This window comes from Plectropomus leopardus, chromosome 7 (genome assembly GCF_026936395.1).
Source record: "Plectropomus leopardus strain MGB_pleo_1.0 chromosome 7, ASM2693639v1, whole genome shotgun sequence".
Lineage (NCBI taxonomy): Eukaryota > Metazoa > Chordata > Actinopteri > Perciformes > Serranidae > Plectropomus > Plectropomus leopardus.
In genome coordinates this window covers 32,791,190-32,814,094 of record NC_142182.1, presented here as the reverse complement: position 1 = coordinate 32,814,094, position 22,905 = coordinate 32,791,190, and the positions used below count along the sequence as shown (strand labels likewise).

General features: G+C 39.4%; 2 protein-coding genes and 1 long non-coding RNA gene across 7 annotated transcripts in view; 1 reads left to right on the top strand and 2 right to left on the bottom strand.

Moving 5' to 3' along the window:
* Positions 1 to 24: 24 nt before the first annotated feature.
* Positions 25 to 7,888, bottom strand: lctlb (lactase-like b). 5 transcript variants are annotated; one of them, XR_006106299.2, is made up of 16 exons: positions 7,608 to 7,888; positions 6,342 to 6,528; positions 6,080 to 6,240; positions 5,860 to 5,947; positions 5,635 to 5,744; positions 5,422 to 5,550; positions 4,700 to 4,795; positions 4,547 to 4,601; positions 4,292 to 4,453; positions 2,559 to 2,836; positions 2,314 to 2,440; positions 2,029 to 2,228; positions 1,674 to 1,737; positions 1,309 to 1,382; positions 723 to 767; positions 449 to 541 (listed from the first exon to the last, which is right to left on the bottom strand). XR_006106299.2 is itself a non-coding variant. In XM_088080539.1 (15 exons), exons 2-14 carry the CDS (start codon positions 6,466 to 6,468, stop codon positions 1,318 to 1,320), a joined length of 1,662 nt encoding a protein of 553 aa, XP_087936665.1. In that variant the 5' UTR covers positions 6,469 to 6,528; positions 7,608 to 7,888; the 3' UTR covers positions 25 to 541; positions 1,309 to 1,317. The 5 variants fall into 5 exon arrangements, 4 of the variants coding, with proteins under 4 accessions (XP_087936665.1, XP_042351502.1, XP_087936664.1 ...); XM_088080539.1 differs by lacking the exon at positions 723 to 767 and having other exon boundaries at positions 25 to 541; XM_042495568.2 differs by lacking the exon at positions 1,309 to 1,382 and having other exon boundaries at positions 25 to 541.
* A 150-nt stretch (positions 7,889 to 8,038) lies between these two features.
* Positions 8,039 to 10,914, bottom strand: snapc5 (small nuclear RNA activating complex, polypeptide 5). The gene is made up of 4 exons (XM_042495571.2): positions 10,777 to 10,914; positions 9,734 to 9,861; positions 9,561 to 9,641; positions 8,039 to 8,631 (listed from the first exon to the last, which is right to left on the bottom strand). The coding sequence occupies exons 2-4, from the start codon at positions 9,821 to 9,823 to the stop codon at positions 8,431 to 8,433; spliced, it is 372 nt and encodes a 123-aa protein (XP_042351505.1). The 5' UTR covers positions 9,824 to 9,861; positions 10,777 to 10,914; the 3' UTR covers positions 8,039 to 8,430.
* Positions 10,915 to 12,159: 1,245 nt separating this feature from the next.
* Positions 12,160 to 22,905, top strand: part of LOC148189234 (uncharacterized) — a 56,553-nt gene continuing 45,807 nt past the window's right edge. The window contains exons 1-2 of the long non-coding RNA XR_015776896.1: positions 12,160 to 12,245; positions 14,623 to 14,740. This is a non-coding gene — a long non-coding RNA (uncharacterized LOC148189234). The remainder of the gene's footprint in view (positions 12,246 to 14,622; positions 14,741 to 22,905) is intronic.

Here is a 22,905-nt window from a genome sequence, read left to right as displayed (position 1 = left end):
GAATGCATGTTCTTTAACACTGTCTTGGGTTTTCTAATTGCATCTTTATTATTATCACAATTTCTTAAGTTCAGTATAGCAGCAGAAAGAGATTTTGCTGAAAAAACTCAAAACACAAAGTACAATAGATCACAAGGGCCATTTGCAATAGTAATTTTACACAGCAGTATGAGAAAATCAATATGTTGCAGGGCTATCCACACTTTTTGAGTGTGTGGTACTAAAGTCATTATAAAAGGCCAAACCAATGCTTTTACAGCAAACACTGTATGCACCTCAAATGAATGAAGTCACTAATTATCTTGAAATTCAAATACGCTCACACATGATCCAAGAAATGATGCGCTTACAATATGAGTGGGTGCGTTTAGCTTATGTGTGTGTATGTGTGCGTTGATGTTTGTGGTTGTAAACATGCACACTGTCTAGTTCCGCCTCCGCAGCAGGAACATAAGGAAGACAGCACTGAGCAAAATGGAGAGCGTGCACACAGTGGGAACAACGATCTCTGTTACCATCTCCATGTGGCTGGTCAACGGGTCTGCAAAGCACACACACACACACACACACACATTAACAACTCACTAATGTTGTCATTTAGTTCACACATTGCTTATGAAGCGAGGGATGATGCTCAAGCACAGCACTCAAAGGGTTAATATTTTCCCCCTACATCAAATCATCCTTTATCTAATTTATAGTGAGCATGAGTGATTCCTTACCATGTATAAGTCTTAGAATATTGGCAGCAGTACTCCGCTGTTCCTCTAATAAAAAAAGAGAAAGTACTCAGAGTGGATTAACGACACTTTAACCCTTTGAGAACTGCATGCAGCTACGGGGGACTATTTCAGAAAGCAGCATTATAGCCAGATAACATGTGAAAGTCCAATCTGAAATGTTATTTATAACCAGATATTAACAGACATGGATAAATTATGCTCCCTTTTTAAATTTTTTTTTTAAATTATATAATAGACCATTTCACCACTATTACGTCATCTGGTTAAATTCCTAATCCTGCTTTGTGAAATACCCCATGGGCACAAGTCCACAGATAAGCTTTATGCTTACTGTCAAAGCTGCTGTGAAATCAAAAAGGGCTGCTCCTGGTTGCAAATTAGATTTAAGCACACGAGTAAATCTTCAGATAAATGAAGATGAGTTGCACACACTGCACAGGGAGTACTAGCTTGTTTCAGAGGCAGCGTTAAACTGCAGAGGCTTTGTTCTGTTAGTCGCACGCCAAACAGCACAATCACAAAGCAAAACAACAACAAAAAACTGACATTAATGGAAAATTTATACCCTCAAGTTCTAAACTTCATCATGCACTGGCCAAACCTTTGGCATTTCTGCATGTTCCTGGGATTTTCTTCTAGCTGGAGGGGCAAACAAAAAAGATATCTCAGATATTCTGTTGGAGATTTTGTGAATTATGTATTATAATTCCATCATTGTATTTAATAAAAATAATAGTAATTTATTCATGTGTTCTCTGAGGTGCAGCAACACACATTCAAGTCAAATTATAATTCTGGATCTTGTTTGCATTTTAAACTGATGGAAGTTTTTTTTGATCTTTAGCTCAGAATCTTTGTTTGTTTACCCCGGCTAGCTGTTCACCTCTGATCATCGATAAACGTGGCCAGGGATGCTCGAGATGAACTGACCTGCAGCGAGGAGCTGGTTGCTAGAGGAACAGGTCTCCACAGCCTTCCTCCTCCAGTTCTCAACCTGTGGGGGTTTACAGTGCAATCACATATCATCACTGGAATAGGTTTTGTGGCACAGTAGAGCATTAACAAATCCATCTTAATGTTTTAGAGCAGAGATACTCAACATATGCCCCCCTGGCACTCATTATATGTTATGTTAAATATTACTAACTGCCTGGCCTGCTGTCATTATGCAAAAGTGCCCCCCCCAGGCAGTAAACTGACTCCCTGTTTTTAGAGGAATATCTGAAAAGTTTGTCTGGAAAGGATTAGAGACAGGACGTTGTAGTGACCACCTTGTGTCTCTTACCTCTCTCTGATTGGGAAATCCATTGGAGCTGATGATGCGTTTGTAAAACTGAACAGAGGCTTTGGGATAGCGAGGCTTGTTTTTGTTCCTGAAGTCCACGTAGTACAAGCCGAACCTCTCGGAGTAGCCTTCATCCCACTCAAACTTGTCCAGCAGGGACCACGCGGTGTAGCCCTTCACATTGACTCCATCTTTGATAGCTGAGTGACACCACAGACAATGAGCTGAATACATTTGCTCCAAATTACCAAACAAAACAAAAAATACAAGTTTAAGCTCATTCACCTTTCAGCATCTCATTGATGTAGTCCTTATAGTACTGTATCCTCCAGTCGTCACACAGCTCTGTGCACAGCATCTTCTCAGAGACTCCGTTCTCGGTCACATAAATCATTGGGTTTCCATACTGAGTCTACATGGGGAACAAATCAACATGCAATAAGTTGCCTTTATGTAATTTTAATCAGGACTGCAGTGTGCTAAGATCATTTCAGCCTGTTCTGCATCATTCACTGTACGACATTAGTCACCTTGACAAAATTGAGCAGACGTCTGAAACCCCAGGGCACGGAGTAGAGCCACTCAGAGCCGGGGTCAGGCCACCGTGGGTCGACCAGCTCGGCCAGGTCACGGTCAGTGAAGTAGCTGCTGCTGCTACGGCCTGATGGGTAGTTCTTCTGGGTGATGTAGCGGGTGGTGAAATGGCCAATGCCGAGGAAGTCGCTGGTCCCTTTGATGTAGCTCTTCTCTTGGGGGGAAAATGTAGGCAGGCGAGACGTCCCGAGGCCCTGCTGGACGCTCTTCCTTCCTGCACACACAATAACAAGATGTTAAAGTTTTTACAATGTTAACATGTCCAGATTCAAAGAAGAAAGCTACAAGACAAATGATCAGCAAAATATGCACTCAACACCATGGCTGAGCTTTCCTCCATGAAACTGCAGTGTCCAACTGACAGTCTCAAAAATACAGATTCAGACAGCCATGGTTTCACACATCTGAGGAACCAATCCTGTATATTGTTGTTTATGTTGTTTGCTGTTATATATTTTTCTTTTGTTTGTGGAAAGCCTTTTTATTGTCTCATAATTCCCTCTCTAATGTCTAAGATTACTTTTTAACACATCATATGAATGTTATGATTCACCTTAGTTCAATACTCATTTTTACTGACTAGAAAATGAACGCATCACAATGTAAATCAATGTACCCTCCCTGAACTGTTTGTTGTGGCCACTGGCTGCTTACTGCCAATGTTAATGAGCTCTCCTCTTGCCAATTAAAAAAAATGTTTGTTTTTCATTGTATTTCTCTCCATATTGTCTGGATCTGCAGCACTTTGTCTTTTTCTCCTTGTTTCTCCACTGTTTTCCCCTCCCTTCTTGTTAAATGTTTGTCCCCAGTTTGTTTCTCCTGTCTCTCTGTGTGTGTTTTGGGCTGTGCTAGGCTGACCTACACTCTGCTCTCCAGCTGACCTCCTCACACACCTGCAGCTCATCACACACCTGCTGACCATCTCCTCTGATTGCAAGCTACCTGATTTAAGCCAAGCTTTCCTCTGTGGTCTTCACCAGTTTTTTTGGAAACCTGCCTTAACTAGTTTTCTTCTCTGTGCCTCAAGACCTGCCAAACCCACCAGCCACGTCCAGCCTTGCAACAACATCTGCTAGACTATAACACATATACACTTCTCTCATATACTCTCTGTATACTCTGATGGCTTTTTGGCTGATAGGTAGTTATACTGCAAACAGCCAGAAAAAGATCCTCTGATGTCAACTTGACTCGTTCACTGTTCAGTCTGTGATGAGCCTCACTTGAACTTTTTTATTTTCTGGGCGCAATTTTGGTGTCCCCCTCAGGATGATGCCAGCCAGGCAGCCCCCTATATCACTTATGGCATATGCCACCACTGCAACACATTATTATCTTTATAATAACATAGTCAAACCAAAGGCCCATGTTGTCTATTACTGTTATTTTTAAACGTCATAGAGTGATGAGCAGAGTCGAAGGTGAGCATGTGTGTTTGAGCTGCAGGCAAGCGGCTGAGGGGTGGGTGAAGATAGAGGCGGGGGATCATTTGCATATTCGTAGATCGACACACACTAAATGAGGCACAAGTCCAGAGTGTGCATCTAAGCCATAAAGCATGAAGGGATTTCTTTTTTTTTCATGGAAACACTTCCAAATCTGTCATTTTGATTAACAGAGATGTATTTTTAGGGGTTTAATCAAAGCCAGGAGAGGAACTTTAACTCACCAATGAAATCTTTCATCACTTGAGGGTAGTCTCCATGAAAGATGGGTGTGGCAAACCAGCCCAGGTAGAACTGGACGTATCTCTCAGCTGCTTCAATGTCTTTCTGGTTGCTGAGGTCCACTGGCTCTCCCCAGTCTCCAGACAAAGAGATGCCAACCAGACCTGCAGGTGTCAACAGCACCTCTCAACATTTAGACCAGCAGTCCTGCTGAGAGGCAAATATTGAATTGAGTTACTTTATAGAGTTTTCTTTACCTTTTTGTTTCGCCCTCCACTGTGTATCATAGGTGTGCCAAACTTTAGCATGGGCCTGTGAAAAAGATTATTATCATTATGAATATGATTCACATTTCAGTCCAAAGAGGCACATTAAATAAGTGTTTTTGATAACTGAATACTTTCTCCTACCTTGATGATGTGATGGGCGGCTCTGTATGCTCCCGTTCCTCTCAGCTTCAGTCCAGGAGCATGCTCACCAGTCTCATAGCCTTCAACTGCTACAGACTGAAGCAGGTCAGCACATTATGGAGTATTAGTGTGTTAACAATTATTTTAGTAACAGGTGGAAGTCGTATGAAGACACTTTACCTGAGTAAAAGTGAACTGAAAATACTCCACAAAAAGTAAAAGTTCTGCATGCAAAACCTTACTTAACCCTTTGAAACCTGGATCAACAACACTTTTCTTGTGCTGCATTCAGGCGCCTTTCACAAGTATTTACACCTTTGATTTAGGTTTGACTTCTTTCAAAAACATGGGAAAAAGCAAACATGAAATGTCTTGTAAATTGAAAGAAATTAGTATATTTAGAATAAAAAATACATTTTAAGGGAAATGCCATAGAACTATAGAATTTATAATTAGCATAATTAAATCTCTGAGTTTATTTATAGGCACCTTTTTCAGGGCCATTTCCTTGTTAATTTATTTTAAATTATTTATTTATTGCTTTCCCATGTGTTGTTTCAGTTTTGTTTGTTTTTTTAGCTAATTTTCAGGTAATTTTCCTTTACTTTTTACAATTCTTTTGCTAATTCTGGTTCATTTTTTTCTTAAGTTGCTCATTTTTGAAAGAATCAAGCCAATTTGGCGTAAGTGTAAAACCTGCCGATTATTTATTTTGAACGTACCCATGGATTGTTGAACGTCATCCAGTACTTGACTCTGTTGCCAAATTTTTCAAAGCACAGGTTGGCAAATTCATTGAAATGGTTGACCATGCTTATGTTCTGCCATCCACCATATTTCTCTTGCAGGACCTAAAAAAGTAAAGAGTAGCTCATTAAGGACAAACAGTGTTTTAATGCAGACAGGCTGAAGTTAGAGATTATTTGCACACACACCTGTGGAAGATCCCAGTGATACAAAGTGACGACAGGGGTGATCTTGTTGTCCAACAGGTGGTCAATCAGTTCATCGTAGTACTGTATTCCTTTCTCATTTACATGGTCCGCTGCAAATGGTTAAAAAAAAGTTTAACTGTATATCTCCTCAGGTTAAGCAATCAACAAACTAAAGTCTATGTGTCAGTTCAGCTCTAAATGGCCTGATTTCAAGCAGGTACTCACACTTTATTCCAGTGGGGATGAGTCTGGGCCAGGATATGGAGAAACGATAGTGGTTCAGCTTCAGCTCCTTCATCAGACCAACATCATCCTGTGCAACAAACACACACGCACGCACGCACGCACACACGCACACACGCACGCACGCACACACTAGAGTGAAATATTCACATTTTCTTTTGCTCACCCTCTCCATATCTCACACCCCACCTGATCAGCCCACCTTGACTTTGTGATAGCCCTCACAAGAGGAGTCCCCGGTATCATTTTGTTGAATTTTGCCTTTCTTATGAGTGAACACATCCCAGATGCTCAGTCCTTTTCCATCTTTGTCCCAGGCTCCTTCTGTTTGATAGGCTGAACTGCCGGCACCCCACGAAAATCCTAAGAAATACAAAATTGTGGCCAACTCTTAATATCCCCAATCACTGATTCTTTCAAATATACTGCATTAATCCCACCAAGAACAAGAAAAAAGTGTTTACCACTTGGAAAAGTGCCATAATAGAAGGAGCTGTGGTCGTTCTTTGTCCAGTCGAAGTCCTCAGCCGAAGACAGACACAGCACCAACACAAACACATGACACACACTGAATGCAGAGCGGGGCAGCATGGTACTCCTGAGCCTGCAGCACAGTCACTGTCTGGTTCTGCTCCAGTCCCTCACTGACGCCTGCACACAGGAAAGAACCTTTTAGGATCTGTTATGTTGTAGTTGATGAGATGGTTGTACTGCTTGTAAAGTCAGTGGGTTACCAAGGAGAAAGTGGGCACATTCCAATGGCATTTTGGCTGACAGATAAGTATTCTGTAAACAGCCAGAAAAAGAGGTGAGTATAACCAGTATACGTGTGTATATCCTCCACTGCAACACTGTTTTTCATCACCTCTAAATTACAATATCCAAGTTATTTCCAACCAGGACACACAAACACATGTTTACACCTGTCTTTTCTTCAAAAAAATATAACAATTGAGATAACTAGAAAACAAAAACCTTTATATAATCGCAATGAACTGCCATCAAACAGTATGACAGCATCCAATGCCATGGACTACGGGGGGTCCCGCATCCCTAATGCGGAGCCAAATGCCCCTTTTCAAACTCAATGGAGTGTGAGCTCATCCTGCTGAGGCAGACAGATCCCATACAAATGATGGTTTCACCTCTGTAAGCAAAGTTAATGTTAGAGAGGTTGATATATTTACGCTGCACAATCACATGACAGTAGATGAGCCTTTCCACACATACAGAATACATGTGAATATGGGAACTTTTTATTATTTGACAGTCATAAGGAAGTTAATACTGTTTGTTATACTGTCCTGGTCCATGTCCAGATTTAAGTCCTCACAACTCTCAGAAGATAAACAGTTCACTTTATTAATAATTGCAATTCCAGGTGCTGGGGAGCATCATAACACATTTCAGTCTTGTCTAATAAGCCTGCAATCAGTGTGATACATATGCTTTATTATTATGCAAAACTGGAGACTTTGCACCACGATAACTGTGGGAATTTAAATCAGAAGGAGGATAAAAGCTTTGTCATATAACCTAAATAATCTACAGCTCCTGCAAGTATGAAGTCTAAATGTAATACACATTCCTGTTTTCCCCAGATATATTAATTTCTTACATAAGCATTCATGTTTCAGTATTCCTCCTGAAAATTATATTTTAAATCACATCACAAAATCTGTAAAACTTGCTTCCCAATCGGAAATGTACCGAATAAGACGTCCAATTACCTTATGAAGAATTCATTTGCAGCAGGTGTGTGTGCTGAGCCCTGGGTTAACTGGAGCCTCTCCTGTAACAGCACACCACGTTAGAAAGCTGTATATATCTATCGGTGCACTCTCTATTGTACACCACCCGTTGTAGCACCACCCTTCTCCAGAGCTGTCCCCGCTGTCCATGTGAAAGCTTATTGTGAAGCTTGCTGTATTGTTTTAGCTGTTTAGAAAATGCTGAATGGTTTGCAAGTGGAAAGTGTTTGCACTGCATAACCCATTTGCCTGGGTCAGGTTAGGACAATTTTATATATGCATTACCTTAATTGAAAATAAGATTAATCCTCTTCTTGCCCACAAATCAAAATTCAATGCATGTAAAAGCATAACGCGTGTCGGAAAGGATGTTGGTGCAGAAGTGCGAATTGTAAAAATCAAGTCAGATGAACCCTATGCAAAACATTTTATTTTGTGCTTAGAATTATCATCTTACATTATGCACACACTATCCTCTTATATGGCCCAGCCATACATTTTAATGCTAATTCTCAAAATTCACAATATGTCTAGTAAGCTATAAGCACCTAATAACACTGTCTTACTGCATTTCAGTGAGACGTTTCTCACAGAATTTGACACATAAACATGATGTGTTGTGGATGACATACCTGAAATCAGGCAAAGGGAGAGTTAGCACCACACACCATTAAACTGGAACTGTCACTCACTCCATCCAAATAAATTAAACTCCATCAAACAACAAATAAACAGACGTCCGTTTACATGTGGTTCTTCTCCAGCGGTGCAAATATCAAAGCACCACTAAACACTGAGAATCTCAGTAATCATCCTCCTCCTCATCCTCCTCAGGCCCAAACCCGAGCTCATTTTCATCTTCTTCATCATCCTCTTCATCTTCATCCTCATCATCTTCTTCCTCCTCCTCCTCCTCCTCTTCCTCCATATCAAAATCGACAGCAGCATTCAGTAACAGTTTGGTTCGATTGATCTCACTCTCATCATCAAGGTTAATGGGAACCTGAAACAAACAATGTTGACCATTTTTATGTGAAATCATCAAAAACATGCACGAGACAGAACATTAAATATAAACTGTAAAATACCATGTGCAGCTGATTTCAATACTTGTTTGACATTAATCAGGGGACTCTGGCATTATCGTAGAAAAAAAAAGCTCAAGTCAAAGTGGTAGTGAATGTCTCACTCAACGATCTCTTCACAAGGTTTGGTTAAACGCATTACGAAAAACAATTCTAACTACACCTTTGAAGTGATAAAGTCATGCTGGGAAAATGATCTGAAACCATCTACAGTTATGCATTTGGTTTGTCCATGCAGTAGTATGGCTCTGTGAGTTGTTTTTACCGACTTTTGGGAAACAACAGACACCTACATGACTCATGTAGTTGTAACTTCTGACAGTGCACATTTAAATGTTCCATGGGTTTACCTGATTGTGCTTTTAAAGTAATTGCAGCAATTTGAGTCTTAAACTACAGTTCAATCAGGATTGTGTCTCTTAGTTCGTGGTAAATTAAATGCTGGTGTAAAGTGCATAAGCAGTAGAAATTAGTGGTGTTAGTAATTTAGAGGTAAAAAAACACAACATACAGTTGTCTAGACAAGTAAAATCATCCATAACATTATTAATGAAGTAAACAAAGAATAAATGCTATTATGAAGCAATTTGTTTTAACAAGCTTCCTATGAAGGCTATGTATGTTTCTTAGTATAAAGTAATTTGATTATTCTCCACAAAATAGGAGATTTAGGAAACCCAACAAACTATGATTACTTACCTATGTTTTTACAAAAATAATAACAATTGATAGGACTTATACAGCACTTTTCTAAGCACTCAAAGATGCTTAGTTGCAGTTGTACTGTATTATACATTATGTTTTTCATTCACACATAAACATGGTTCGCCCTGGTAAAATGACTTACCTCAGCCTCTGGGGAAGAGTGTTCAGAGGCTCCCTCTTCTGTTTGAGCACTGATGATGGATTTCAAGGCCCCTTCTTCAAACTGAAACGCAGAGTAAACACAGCGTATAAACCATATGTAAAACAAGCACAGACACAATCCCCATCACTCTCATGCTTTGGCCTCTTACTCACCTTCAGTCTGTTCAGCTGGTCTTGTAGCATGACTTTAATTTTGAGGAGAGTCTCCTCTTCCTTCTTCAGCTCCTGCAGACGGCTGTGCATCTTGACTGGTACTGCTGAAGTCAGACCATTCCTCAGCACTGAGGGGAAGACATCAGTAATCCGGGATACAGTGGCACGTCAGATATTATGTTGATTACAAAGGGTGTTTTCAAAATGTCTCTGCTTTATGACTTGTGTGGAGCAGACAGTATCCTCATTGATCCTTTAACACCTGAATCAATATCACTTTTCTTCACTAGCATTTAAACCGGTGACACCTTAAGAAAATTAGTTTGATTAGTGAAAACACAGGAAAAAACATAATGACATAACAATAATATTAATAATAATAATAAGTAAGAGGTGACAAGGAAATGATCTGAGAATGATCTGGGGGAACTTTAAGATTTGATCATAAAACTGAGGGAAAATGTCAATAAACTATATTTATAACTCTCCTAAATAGACATCTAAAAGTATGTGACAGACAAAAGATTAAATATTTTGGCACTTCGGGTTGTTTTCTTTCTTTCTTTTTGTTTTTTTATTTTCAGGTAATTTTCATTAATTTCTTGCTATTTTTTGGACCATTTCTTGTTAATTTGCTCGTTGCCCTCCCATATTTGCGGTTAGCGTTTAACTCTTTGAGGAGTCTTACAAACATGTTAGACCAAACTGCGAGGAAAATGACGGAGGAATCTAGCTACTTTGCTGTTTCATCCCGTTACTGTCCCACTTATTTAGATTTCATTTAACAATATTATAATTCATCAGCTCTGTTTATCAGCCACTGTTGGTAGCTAAAATGAAGTATTTACTACTACAATATAATCACAGCAGATCGACATTTTATCTCACTAGCAGCACAGATTATGTCAAATTCAGAAAATGGTAAATAGACAAAGCTGTTATTACTGGCTACGGACAATACTTTAGCTAAATAGCGGTACCCCAAAAATGATACTTTTCCTCCCACACACATGCAGATATAAAACCCGGGTTGAGACAATTACCTCTGTGTATAGACTGAGGCTACAGCTCCATATTCAGCTTGAAATCGGTGATATTTAAGTGCTCCCGACAGCTTTTGTTTTGAGACTGATAGCTGAGCTGTTGTGCTACAGATACAGCGGTTAGCTAAAGTTTGCATCCTGTGGCTATGGCGTCACTACCGGGCTTAAGGTGTCTTTAAGTGCTGTCGAAAATTTCGGCGTTACTCTCGGAAACAAGCGATGTGACTATCAGGTATGAGTTTTGTGAGAAATAAAGACTTACTGTTAACATGGGTGTACATTTTTTTTGGGGGGGGGCAAAACCCATCAGTATTTAATTAATTAATTATTCTATCAGTAAAACATTCATTTGGACCCAACTGTCACAGAAAATATATTTATTTTAATACTTAATAATCTATTTTGCAACTTTAGACTCACATGAAACTTGAGGTTCAAGAACAATTGATGATGCCTTACTGGTTGTATTACTACGACGGAGGATTAGGGCCACATTAAGGGAAAAAAAATTAATTATTTACGAGATTAAAGTCATTAGTTACGAGAAAAAAAACTCATTATTAAAGAGAAAAAACTCATTATTTATGAGAATAAAGTCATAATATTCAAACCTGCTGCTTTTGGAGATACTTGTTAACATGAGGGCTACGGAGGATTTGTTTCTTGAGACACAGCGAAACCCCTCTGAATAGCCCGTAAATGCATCCATGATAACCCTGCAGTTGACCAGTTCAGCCATTTCCCCCTCCAGAAAAGCAGCAACATCCTCCAAGTCCGACTGGTTCTTTCGCCGGAAAAGATGCAATTTCTTGCATATTCTTTTTAAAGTCCTGATACTTATGATAATGTGATGCTGATGTGCCAAAAGATTAAGTATCTCCTTGTTTGTAAAACCTATCCTAAAATACAACTCAACCAAATCCTCCGTAGCCCTCATGTTAACAAGTGTCTCCAAAAGCAGAAGGTTTGAATATTATGACTTTATTCTCATAAATAATGACTTTTTTCTCGTTAATAATGAGTTTGATCTCGGTAATTATGACTTTTTTCTCGTTAATAATGAGTTTTTTCTCGTTAATAATGAGTTTAATCTCGTAAATAATGACTTTTTTCTCATTAATAATGGTTTTTTTCTCGTTTTAATGAGTTTTTTCTCGTAAGTAATGACTTTAATCTCGTAAATAATTAATTTTTTTTTCCTTAATGTGGCCCTAATCCTCCGTCGTAGTATTACACTTTTTGGTTCTGCTGTTATTTTTGTCAATTAGTTGCAGCCCAAAACAATCCACAACTCAGGTAACTATCCCTTTAAGACCAGAAAAACGACTTCACGCGAAGCACCTGAAGGCAGCAGAGGACCGTTGATCTGGCGACATCTTGTGGTGAAAAGACGGTAATGGCGGCCCTGCCCTTTGGGTGAAAAGTGAAATTGTTTGATAATTATTTGAACAAAATGTGGTTGTAAGACGGTAAGAAAACCTAAAATTGTTTTTGCAATGTACGTCAATTACGTAGCCAAATAAATATTTGTTAACAAACCATAGCAATAGTAGTTTAAGGTACTTTAACAGGTACCCCGCAGTCCTCCAACCAGGTAGACATTTGTTAGCTAGCGGTGCTAATTAACATTAACGTGTTTTAACGCAGCTCTGTCTTTCCAGGCGGTTGTCAATGGCCGTCCTCCTTTTCAAGGAATGGTTTGAAGTGGCAGGTGTCAACTTTACGGCACCAGGAAGCCTAATTTGTAACAAATGTAGTTCATGGTGTTAGTCTCCCTCATAAAACATAAGGGTCATACTATTAGAAGGCAAATAGGCCTTAAAAGCGAGGTCTGTTTGCTCCCTCACCAGACTGTATGCTGGCTGTAACCGAGCTAATGTGCAAGGTTTAAATTTGCCTTTCATGCCAGCGTGACTCCAGTGGCTTTAGTTTATGATTAGCAAGACTAAAAGTTGGTGACACTAAAACAATACAAGTTTGTAAATATGCTTGGAGGATATATTTGTTAATACAGATTTCTGATCATATTTGGTGAGTTTTTAAGCAGTGTATGCATGTTAAGGAAGCTGGAGTTGTTAACATGGCACAGAGACACCCACAATTCAATGCATGCTCAGTGTTACAGTGATGGAGCATTGCCTTTTTATCAAATATATGAACTCTGACAGTTCTTCAAGTCTAATTTGCAAACGAGTGTGCAAATAATCTCTAACAAAAGGTAAAATACTCCTGTAGACTACTTGTCCAGTAAATCTGAGTTGAAAGTAGGACTTGGATTATATAATAATACATGAAAGTAGGACTTTCATTTTGATTAAATTAATGGCATTAACACTATAAATTAATGCGAAAAAGGGAAAAACTGGTACCTAGATTCACCAGAATAAACGAAATTCAGTGTTTGATTCTAACACGTTTCTGATAGAGGATCCCTCTCCACAATAAAACATGAAAGTAGCAGAGAAATTTTATTTTGACAAAAAACATTTACACTAAAGATTCAGCAGTAAATACTAAAATTGATGCGTAGTTTAAAAAAAATCGGTAGAGGACCCTAAACCCCAATTTTTATATTTGTCCATACCAAAATAAAACATGAAAGTAATAGAGGACTTTTATTTTGACAAAATTAATGATATTTACACCCTATATTGATGCATAAAAGGAACAAACAGTCCATAAAAAATCACCAGAATGCACAAAATTCAGTGTTTGATGCTTAACCTCAACCCCCAACTGGCATTGTTTTTATGGCATAGAAACACCTCCAGTTTCCATACTTGCTCAGCCCTCTATGTTTATTCAAGTACCCGAGCTGCCCTAGAAGCAGATATTCAGCAGTCTTGCATTTTACCTAAAAAGTCTCTCCTAAATCCCCCAGTATACTGAAAGGGAGCAAGGTAGGTAATGAATTCAGTGAAAACTCAAATAAATCACAGATGGAACTCATTGATGTGAACATGATCTGAAACTGCTCTCAATCAGTCTTCAAAAAATGTTAGAAGAGCCCATTAGGTTCTTTATAGGACTCCTTGACTAAGTCCATCCAGATGTGTGCACTGATAATCACAGCACGCAGGCACAACTGGAGACTAACAATGGAGCTCAGCCAAAAGGAGAGACATACCTGTTTCTGTTCACACACACATGAAAACAGGACTGCTGTAAGACGTAGATTCCTCAGATTTCCTAAACCAGATGTTGTCTTTTGGTGTGCTACTAGACAATAATTCTAACAATGCGGGTCATTATTACGTGAGATGAACGTGTTAAATTTTATGTCTAGAATTTTGTCAAAGATATTGCTTATCTGATTGTTGAATTGCTCTATTCTAAATATTCTGTAACCAAAATATGTTATTATCCCAAATGTTGACTTGATAATAACTAAATTACTAATTATTTTTTTATGGTTTATTTGAACATACAAAAACAAAATACACAACCAATGAGTAGAAGACATTTTTAATCACGTAAAAAAGGAAAATAAATAAACAGATAAAGAGAAAAAAGATAAAGAAATTAAAATTAAAATAGAATGAACAAATAAATAGGTGGGAAAAAAGAAAAAATGTCGGTTAATTAGATAAAAAATTAAAATAAAACGAGTAGAAAATAAGTATTGAGCCAAACGAAAAATACATTGTGTAGACAAGGTTATTGCTGATTTATATTTTATCAGGATGGGATATGGTTCATTTACCCTGGTGCAAAGATCTTAATGGTCATCCTTCCTATGAATCTTCATGCTTTTTGTTTTAGCTCATCTGTAAACTGCTCTGCTGTTTTGATGTCTGGACCTTTAATTTCACCTTGAAGAAACACTGTATGTTGTCTGTGCTTCAGGTGAGAAGCAGAGGCTGCCCAGTAACATTACTGGAAACCAAGGAGCGCTCCCTGACAAAACACAGCAGCGAAGGGCAATAGAAGCTGACAAGAGGGCGTCCACATGTCTCTGATACAGGTTTGATATCAAGTTTACATGTAAATAGTCCTGTGACTTGTGCTGCTTTGAGCTGTGCTACAAACAGGCGTGTGTATATGTTGATTGATATGAAGAACTTAACAATCATTGCTGCCAGAATTTGTGCACTATATTCTGTCGTACTTTGTCTGAATTTTCTTAGGGAAAAATTTAACAAAACATCCAGTTCATCAGTGACTTACAATAATGATTTTTTATCATATCATTGAATTTAAAAACTCAATTGCATTGTAAAACAGTTGTATGTAAAATAAATAACTTCTGGCTCTTTTAACCCTTTGAAATCAGAACAAATTCAAAAACATGGGAAGAATGTAGTAAGCAATGAAAGAAGAAATAAAAAAGTAAAAGAAAATGGGCTTCCCAGTGGAGCGGGTGCCCCATGCACAAATGCTATTTCCTAGCCGCAGCGGCCCCAGGTTCAAGTCTTACCTCAGCCCTTTGCTGCATGTTTTCCTGTCTCTCTCCCTCTGTTCACTCTAAAGTCTGTCCTTTCCAATAAAGCTGAAAAAGCCTAATGAAAAATCTTTTTTAAAAAAGTTCAAGAAAATTACCTGAAAATGAATAGAAAAATATGAAAAAGAAAGTAAAAACCAAACAAACAAGGGATGCTCATTGTCTTTTTCCCATGTTCTTTGAGAGAAATCGCACCAATTTGTTAAGGGTTCAAAGGTTTAAATACTTGTGAAAGGCGTCTGAAAGCAGCATAAGAAAAATGATGTCGCTCCAGGTTTCAAAGGGTCAGTGACTACTGTTCTACAAAGTATCGTACACTGTATTCAGAGATGAATTTTTGTAAAAAAAAAAAAAAAAAATAGACTTTATTTTTTGCAATCTACACCACTTACTGGCAGTTTGCAGTTTAAATGCATCTTTTTCACAAATCCTTCCTACACACACACATGCAGCAAGGTGGTACTGCAGGGTCAGTCATGTACAGCTGTAGAGCAATTTGGGGGTTTGGTGCCTGTCACATGGCACCTTGTGCCCTTGGTGTATACAGGTCTGTACAGTGACCTAAAACCTGTGACCCTTCGGCTTCCAAGCCAAGTCCCCACAGCCTGAGCGACTGCTGCCTATTTAATCATTTAAACCTATGTTTTTTTGTTTTGTTTTTTTTTTTTTCCAAAAAAAGGGTCATGATCCTTGCAATGAAATTAAAGTCAGACAGTGATGCTTCTGATGTCTTTGCTTCCACTATTTTGCGGCTTCAGAGGGACATGTGTGTTTGTTCAAGTGTTTGTTTTTATGATAAGTTTAGTTTTAATGATGTATTAAATTTCACCAAATAGGGATTGCCCACCATGATTGACAGCTGTGACAGCCAGTCCATGCACTCATGATTAGTTGGGCTGATTGGGATTGGTTGGATGGTTGTTTTGGCGGGAACTTCCCCACTGCACATATCACTACAGTGCAGGCTTCGTCTCCGAATGACGTCACCAGAGCAAGGTGGCAGCGGCCATATCTGGAATATTTTATCTTCACTTAAGCATAGCGGGGGTTAGTGGGGGTGCATCTTCCATCTTTATATACAATCTATGGTTGGCATTAAACCTGTGTTGTCAACTAATAGACTAATTGTCTGTTTATTACAGCACTGTACATTTGGCGAGTTACGGTATGCGACCATGTACAAGAACATTGTTGTTTTAAGAGCCAGGCACATAGTGGGCCTTGGGAGGGTGAAACTGGAGCTGTGTGTCAGTATACTAGAGACCTAAAGGATTTGGGGGTCAGACGAAAAGGTGCTCTGAGGCCTGCACCCCACTATCGCAGCTGCCACTCTCCCAGCACACACACGAGAGGCCCCACTCTGGCATGAGGGTTTTACTTGGAGCTGGTTTCAGCAGCTCGGAGGTGGCTAATACTGCACAGTTATCACTCTGCTCCTTGAGAGCCACAGTTGCTTTTACCTTGTCATCACAGAGGCTCTGTTGCTGCTACATTGCAATTTCTCCCCAATCAAAGCCCTCCTTGGCAGGGTTGAGCCCAGTGCTGAGGCCTGGTGGCAGCTGAGGCCGGGGCTCAGTCGCCCTGCGTGCCGCTGCAACTGGTGGTCTGCTATGCTTGTGCAGCGTTTGAAGGTGCTCCCACCGTCTGTGGAATGCAGCGCTGGGCATGTTGGACGAGGGGCCTCCCAAAAGGGAGAGGAGAAAAGGAGGCGGGTGAACTCAGAGAAAAAGAGAGAGAAGAGGGGGCTGACCTTTGAACAGTGCCGTCAGGAAGTTATGACTCAATTTTCAATCGTGGCAGTAAAACACAGAATAAAAGCATGGAAATAGAGGAGGGATGAAAGATGAAGGAGCAGAGAGGGAGGGAAGATGATGACGCAGATTGTAAGGTGAGGCCCAGAGAGATAAGACTATAAAACACAAGTGTGTGTGTGTGAAGTCGATGGAGTCAGTGAATCACTGGGTAATCATGGGTTCTCTTGCAATCACAGCTGAGGAAAACCAGTTCATGGCCAGCAGTGCTTGTCATTTGTCTCAGGTTCAGGTACAAAGCGCCCAGTATAACAGAGCTTAACTCTGAAATGTGCCTGTGTTGAACTAAGTTGAACGTTTTAGCTAATGTTATACATTCTTTTTAACACTGATATTTTGCTTTTATTTTCAATGTCAGTATGCAAAAAGACAAGACAATATAGTACAATGAAAGTAAGTATTTAATATCATGAATATGGTACATAATTTACCTGCTTCCCCTATATTAAACCAGTTAATTTCAAGGAGTTGTTGTTACCTTGATAATAACTTGTTAAGCTGCAAAAAAAAAACCCAAAACAACAAATGCAAAACATCAAGAGTTGGCCGACAGCAAGCACTCTAGAGAACCATGTGGTGGCAAGATGTATCAATCAACTTACATAGATTCATATATAAAAATACAGGACCGGTACATCTACAAGTTCACCATTTTCTCCATATGAACACACACAAACCAACCGACAAACAGAAGGCTCTCTGGCTTTAGAATCTAAAAACTGCAACTGACTTTAAAAAAAAAGAAAATTAAACAAACATTCATCCTCTGGAGCAAATGGAATTATCTCATAACTAATGTTATATATAACTGTGATACACTATAGGTCAAGCTATGTATAGGAGGAGGTGAAGGGAAAGGTGGGGGTGGCAGCTCCAGGATGTTCACTCTTAAGCATTATAGTGATGTGGACAGGAGCCTCAGGCGCCTATGAAAGGAAAGGACTCATGCAGTGATGCAGAGATCTGGAGGAGCCTTTGTTTCTTGGGAACTACCTCAGCCTTTACGTTTCCTGTCCTGCACTCCCACACACACATTCATGCAAATTGGCACGCACACGCAGCAGGACAAATGTATTACAGTGCGGTCATCGTTATCAGTACAATCTTTTGCACGTACACAGTGCTAGAAAGATATGGATGCATACTTTGTGGAGAATACAAGGATTTGTGATTGTACTGATACAGATCTACAAATGCACTTTATGTGGTTTAAAACATGCTTATAGACACTCTGCATACCTGTGCATGCAGTATACAGATGCAGATATGCTCTACATCAGGGAAACTCTACTTGCTTTGCTTGGGGGTGCCGCTTTTGCAACATGACAGGAAGCCAGGGGCCATCACAGCAGCCCCATACATGTATCTAGGATTTTAAGGACATTTCTTGGATTTAAGATGTTTCTCAGATTTTAGAATATTTTTAGAATTTTAGCACATTTCTGGGATTTTAGAATGTTGCAAGGATTTTAGGATTTTTCTAGGATTTTAAAACTTTTCTGGAATTTTAGGATGTTTTTAGGATGTTAGGACAATTCTAGGACTTCAGAATGTTTCTCTGAGTTTAGGACACTTCTGGGATGATATTCTAGCAAAATGTTTGGTGGGCCACCTGGCACCCTATTGTGGGCTAGATTTGGCCCGCGGGCCATAATTTGAGTATCACTGCTCTTCATGTAAATGAAGATATAGAATAATGGTCCAGTTTGCTTTAGTTCTTTGCACATCGTAACTTTTCATACTTAATCAGTCAACTGCTTAATCCCAGTGGGCTCGCTGTCACTGCATCATAGAAGATGATTGATTATAGTGTTAATGACACACATCAGTGTGGTATGATCGGCAGTGTGGTTTTTGTCTCTCAACACTTGTATGAATGCTGTAAGAGTATAGGTGCCCACTGCAGCTATGATGCTGTCCTCATATGTCAAGCTAGTGCAGTTAAAGCAAACTCTAACTTTCTAATGGTGTTGTCAAAAATATCGATTTACCATATCGATTACCTATCGATTCTGAATCATTGAAAAGGTTTCATTGAAAACCAGTAACGGCTGTGCTTTCTTGCACTCTCTTATTGTTAATGTGTACTATAATTATTCTGCTGTTTTCAGCTAATAACCATGAAAGAAAAGCAGTTGTTGTTTTTTTAAAGCCTCGTTACTTTTATTTATCATTTAGGAAAATATTAAATTAATGTCCCCAGTTTTCCCTGTGCTATTGAAAATGGTCATTAGTAGTATTTATCAAGATATTGAATCAAGGTTAGAAATTCCAGTGTCATTACACTACTCCTTTCTCCAACTAGAAAACCAGATCATTGTTGCTGCCAGCATTTTATTATCTGAAGCACTTATGTACCAGCAGTCTTGGTTCGGTGCCTATTTCATGACAAGCTCAGGAAAACACATTTATCCCATGTTCAGATTTGATTTCAGTCTGCTTATGTGGCTTGTATTTGGCTTAATAGTTAAACTGATCTGTTCAGAGAGGTTTAGGTACATTCAGTCAAATTGGAAAAGATGTGTAACATCTTGTGATCCCAGAAAAGTGAAAAAGCAGAATGACAGAGTGGTGGAGGTCTGGTCTTCAGACATATGTCGGACGCACGAAAAAGGGGCTAAATGTGCTGGCAGATCCTGGACGTTAGGCAATCCAGTGTAACCACAGTAAAAGGCTGTTGATTTAGGTTGAGCTAAATTGAGTGAGCGTCTTTATGTTGCAGGCCGGAGAATGCTTCAGATCACGGCATGAGGTTTGGGCCCTGATATGATGTGGTTTGGTCAGGGATGGCAGAAGGAGCTGAAGAGAATGCCTCTGTTACAGCTGAAGTTTGTAAACTGATTGACCACCCATACACAGCACTGCTGCTCCACTGGCCTTTCTCTCAAGAACGACAAACAAACCCAGAACTCAAGAACACCTCCGTCAGACCAGGCCCACTGGCTGCAGTGTGATTAATTACATTTCCTTTTTCCTCTCTCTTTTTCTTTCTTGCTCACTCTCCCTGGCTCTCCTGAGTCTGGTGTATTAGTCTGTGTAGTTCACCTCCCTTGGTACCCTAAGTTAAACATCCTTGTAATGTCAGACCAGCCAGAAGGAAATCCACTGTTTTCCTTTTCTGCTGTTGTTTTTTCTTTTCATAATGACTCATTATTAGTAAGTCTGCAAGCTCATTTTTCTCTTTTAGTGATCCTTTTCAATCTCAGATATCCAACTGCCTGGTTACAAAATATGGTGAAAGATGTTTTGGAGAAAAGTGAAAATAAACAAACCCTTTTGACCCTATTCACCACAAACTAAAGGAGTGAAAAATGACAGGGTTGTTAAATAAGGTTACAGCACTGGGCAAGGTCAAGTCCGAAGTGCTGATGCTGAGGAGAAAGGTCAAATACAGTCACAAGGTCAGATTACTTCCATAGGACTGGCTGTGATCATGATATAGCATCAGTATTTTTTCTCCTCTCTTAGCTAAGAGAAAGTTTTATGACTGGTCGAGAGCACTATTGCTAAGATAAGAGAAAGAAATTGTGGCCAAGCGCAAGAAACAAAAAGCTTTACATTTGAGGAATGTTTTAAAAAGTGCATAAATATCAAAAAGTCAAATTTAGATAATGTTTTAGAGTAATTACAATGACTGGATTATTACATTTTAGAGCTAGAGAAGTACTGCTATAATCCCAATTACTGTAATTTCAGTTATTGTGTGTCCTTCTAATGACCAGTGCTTGAATATAACTAAGTACATTTACTTTAGTACTGTACTTCAGTAAAAAAAACAAACAAAAAAAAAAAAACTGAGGAACTTTAATGTCACTTGAGTATTTCAATCTCATGCCCCTTTCGACTTCTACTTAACTGCTCTTCAGAGGGAAATATTGTACTTTTTTGCCTCACTACCATGATTAGATAACTACTTTACAGAACGATTTTTGCACACAAACCATATGAAAAATACAACAGTAGATGAAACAGTTAGTTGATTAATTAGAACATTAATTGACAACTATTTTTGTCATTGTGTAAGTCTTTTTTCATGTAAAAATTATATTCTTCTCATATATACTGCATGTATATATGTACATGCAGGACTTGCTGATTTTCCTTTTAATTATTTTGATTCTTTTTGATTTATTAAATAAATTATAATTAAATTAAATAATTAAATTAAATTATCAACCTTTTTGCATGCATACTTTGACTTTAATTCTACAAAATATTTTTTACCTTTTGTGGTGTCATGTCTCCAGTCTTGGCCATGTGCCAGAGTCTTTGCACGCGGCACAAAACCTGCCCTTATATAGTGTTTAGGGGGCGTTGCCTGTGCTAATAGGTGAGATTAGGTAGGTGAGATAGGTGGGATTCATCACTGAACATACCTGGCTAAGAGCAGTTTTGGATGGTTAAGAACGTTTGGTACATCCGGAGTTGACTGCTCTTAAATTTTCTCTTACTAGAAGAGAACATATAAGCGAAATTTAAAAGAATGTTACTGCATGAGGCCCAGTGTTTGTCTGTATGAGCCTGTGTGTCATGCTCTAAAGATAATGCCAGTCAGCCATTTGCTTGGTTATTTTGCAGGTTAGAATGTGTTTTCTGGGCTCAATATTTTGGCTGGCATCCCAGTTGTAGATGGTGAGAGACTGAGTGGTTCTTATCATTTCATCTAAAGCAAATATTGACTACAGAGGTTTGGGCATTCCTCACATTCCTCATGGAGAGACCATAGCACAGGTACTGCACTCCTGCCTTTCCTCGTGATTTCCTCACTCATTAACCAAATCCTCTTCTCCTGTTTCACCAACTCAGCCACAGTGACCTATTCCCCATGGTCATAGTGATGTTTGAAGAAACTTTTAGGTATTTTAGGAAAAAAAAAGCTTATTCTCACATGTCTCATATCTACTTTATCTGTTAAAATATTAAGAGGACAGGATTTCCCAAAATTCAAACTCTTGAAAAATGATTTTGAAGATTGTGTATTTTTTACATGAATTGATGACTGTGGGCCAGCTCCATGTCACTTTACTGATGGTGTTATGTTGCAAGTATCATTTTATTCCATCTGTGAAGTCCATGTGTATGTAATGAAGTGATGTCAGCGGTCAGCTGTGAGGGGGGCAGCCTATGCTAATAGAGGTATAAGGCGGAGCGGGCCCATTGGTTGGAGGAATGTGTGAACACAGTGACAAAACCGTTTATTTACAGGCACTTCCACTGTGAGGTCTAGCACCCGCAGCCCAAGTGCAACCCCAGGGAAGACACAGCTGCGTGTGAACGTTGTAGCGCCAGCCCTGCTCACTTTGATCGCCCGACATGAGAGTGGCCCTGATCTCCAGGAACACCACCCATCTTGTCTGATATTCTGAGTGCACAAACTGAGACATTCCAGACGTGTGAACTGCCCGTGACAAACGATCGCCCTTTGGGTTTTCAGCTTTCGCATGCTGTGGGTTTCTTGGCACGGTGAAGTGGGTCTAGGGCTGAGAGTTTTCCCCCTCTCTACGACTTGAGTAACTGGAGCGGCACCACAGAATGTGGACAAGTCCTGGAGTGGATTGTTATGTTAGAGAGAGCCTTCAGGGTGGGGCTATGATTTAATATTGACCTTTTTCAACACTGGACAGCCTGCACTCAGAACACTGACAAGACTATGGGTCCTGTGTGTCATTTAGTGGACTGCTGACTGGATTGAATCAGCTTGAACTAAAAGAGCACTTGGAGAGCGCAGAACTCGATCAAGGCCAAGTTCCCTATCTCGCAATGTTAACAAAAGTCGGGAATAATTTGTGTATTCGCCCTGTGACTCGGATCCACTCCAAAGTTGAACGGGCTCTTCCCTCCACCAAGTTTCATGAAAACTGAGCGAGTTTTTCCAAA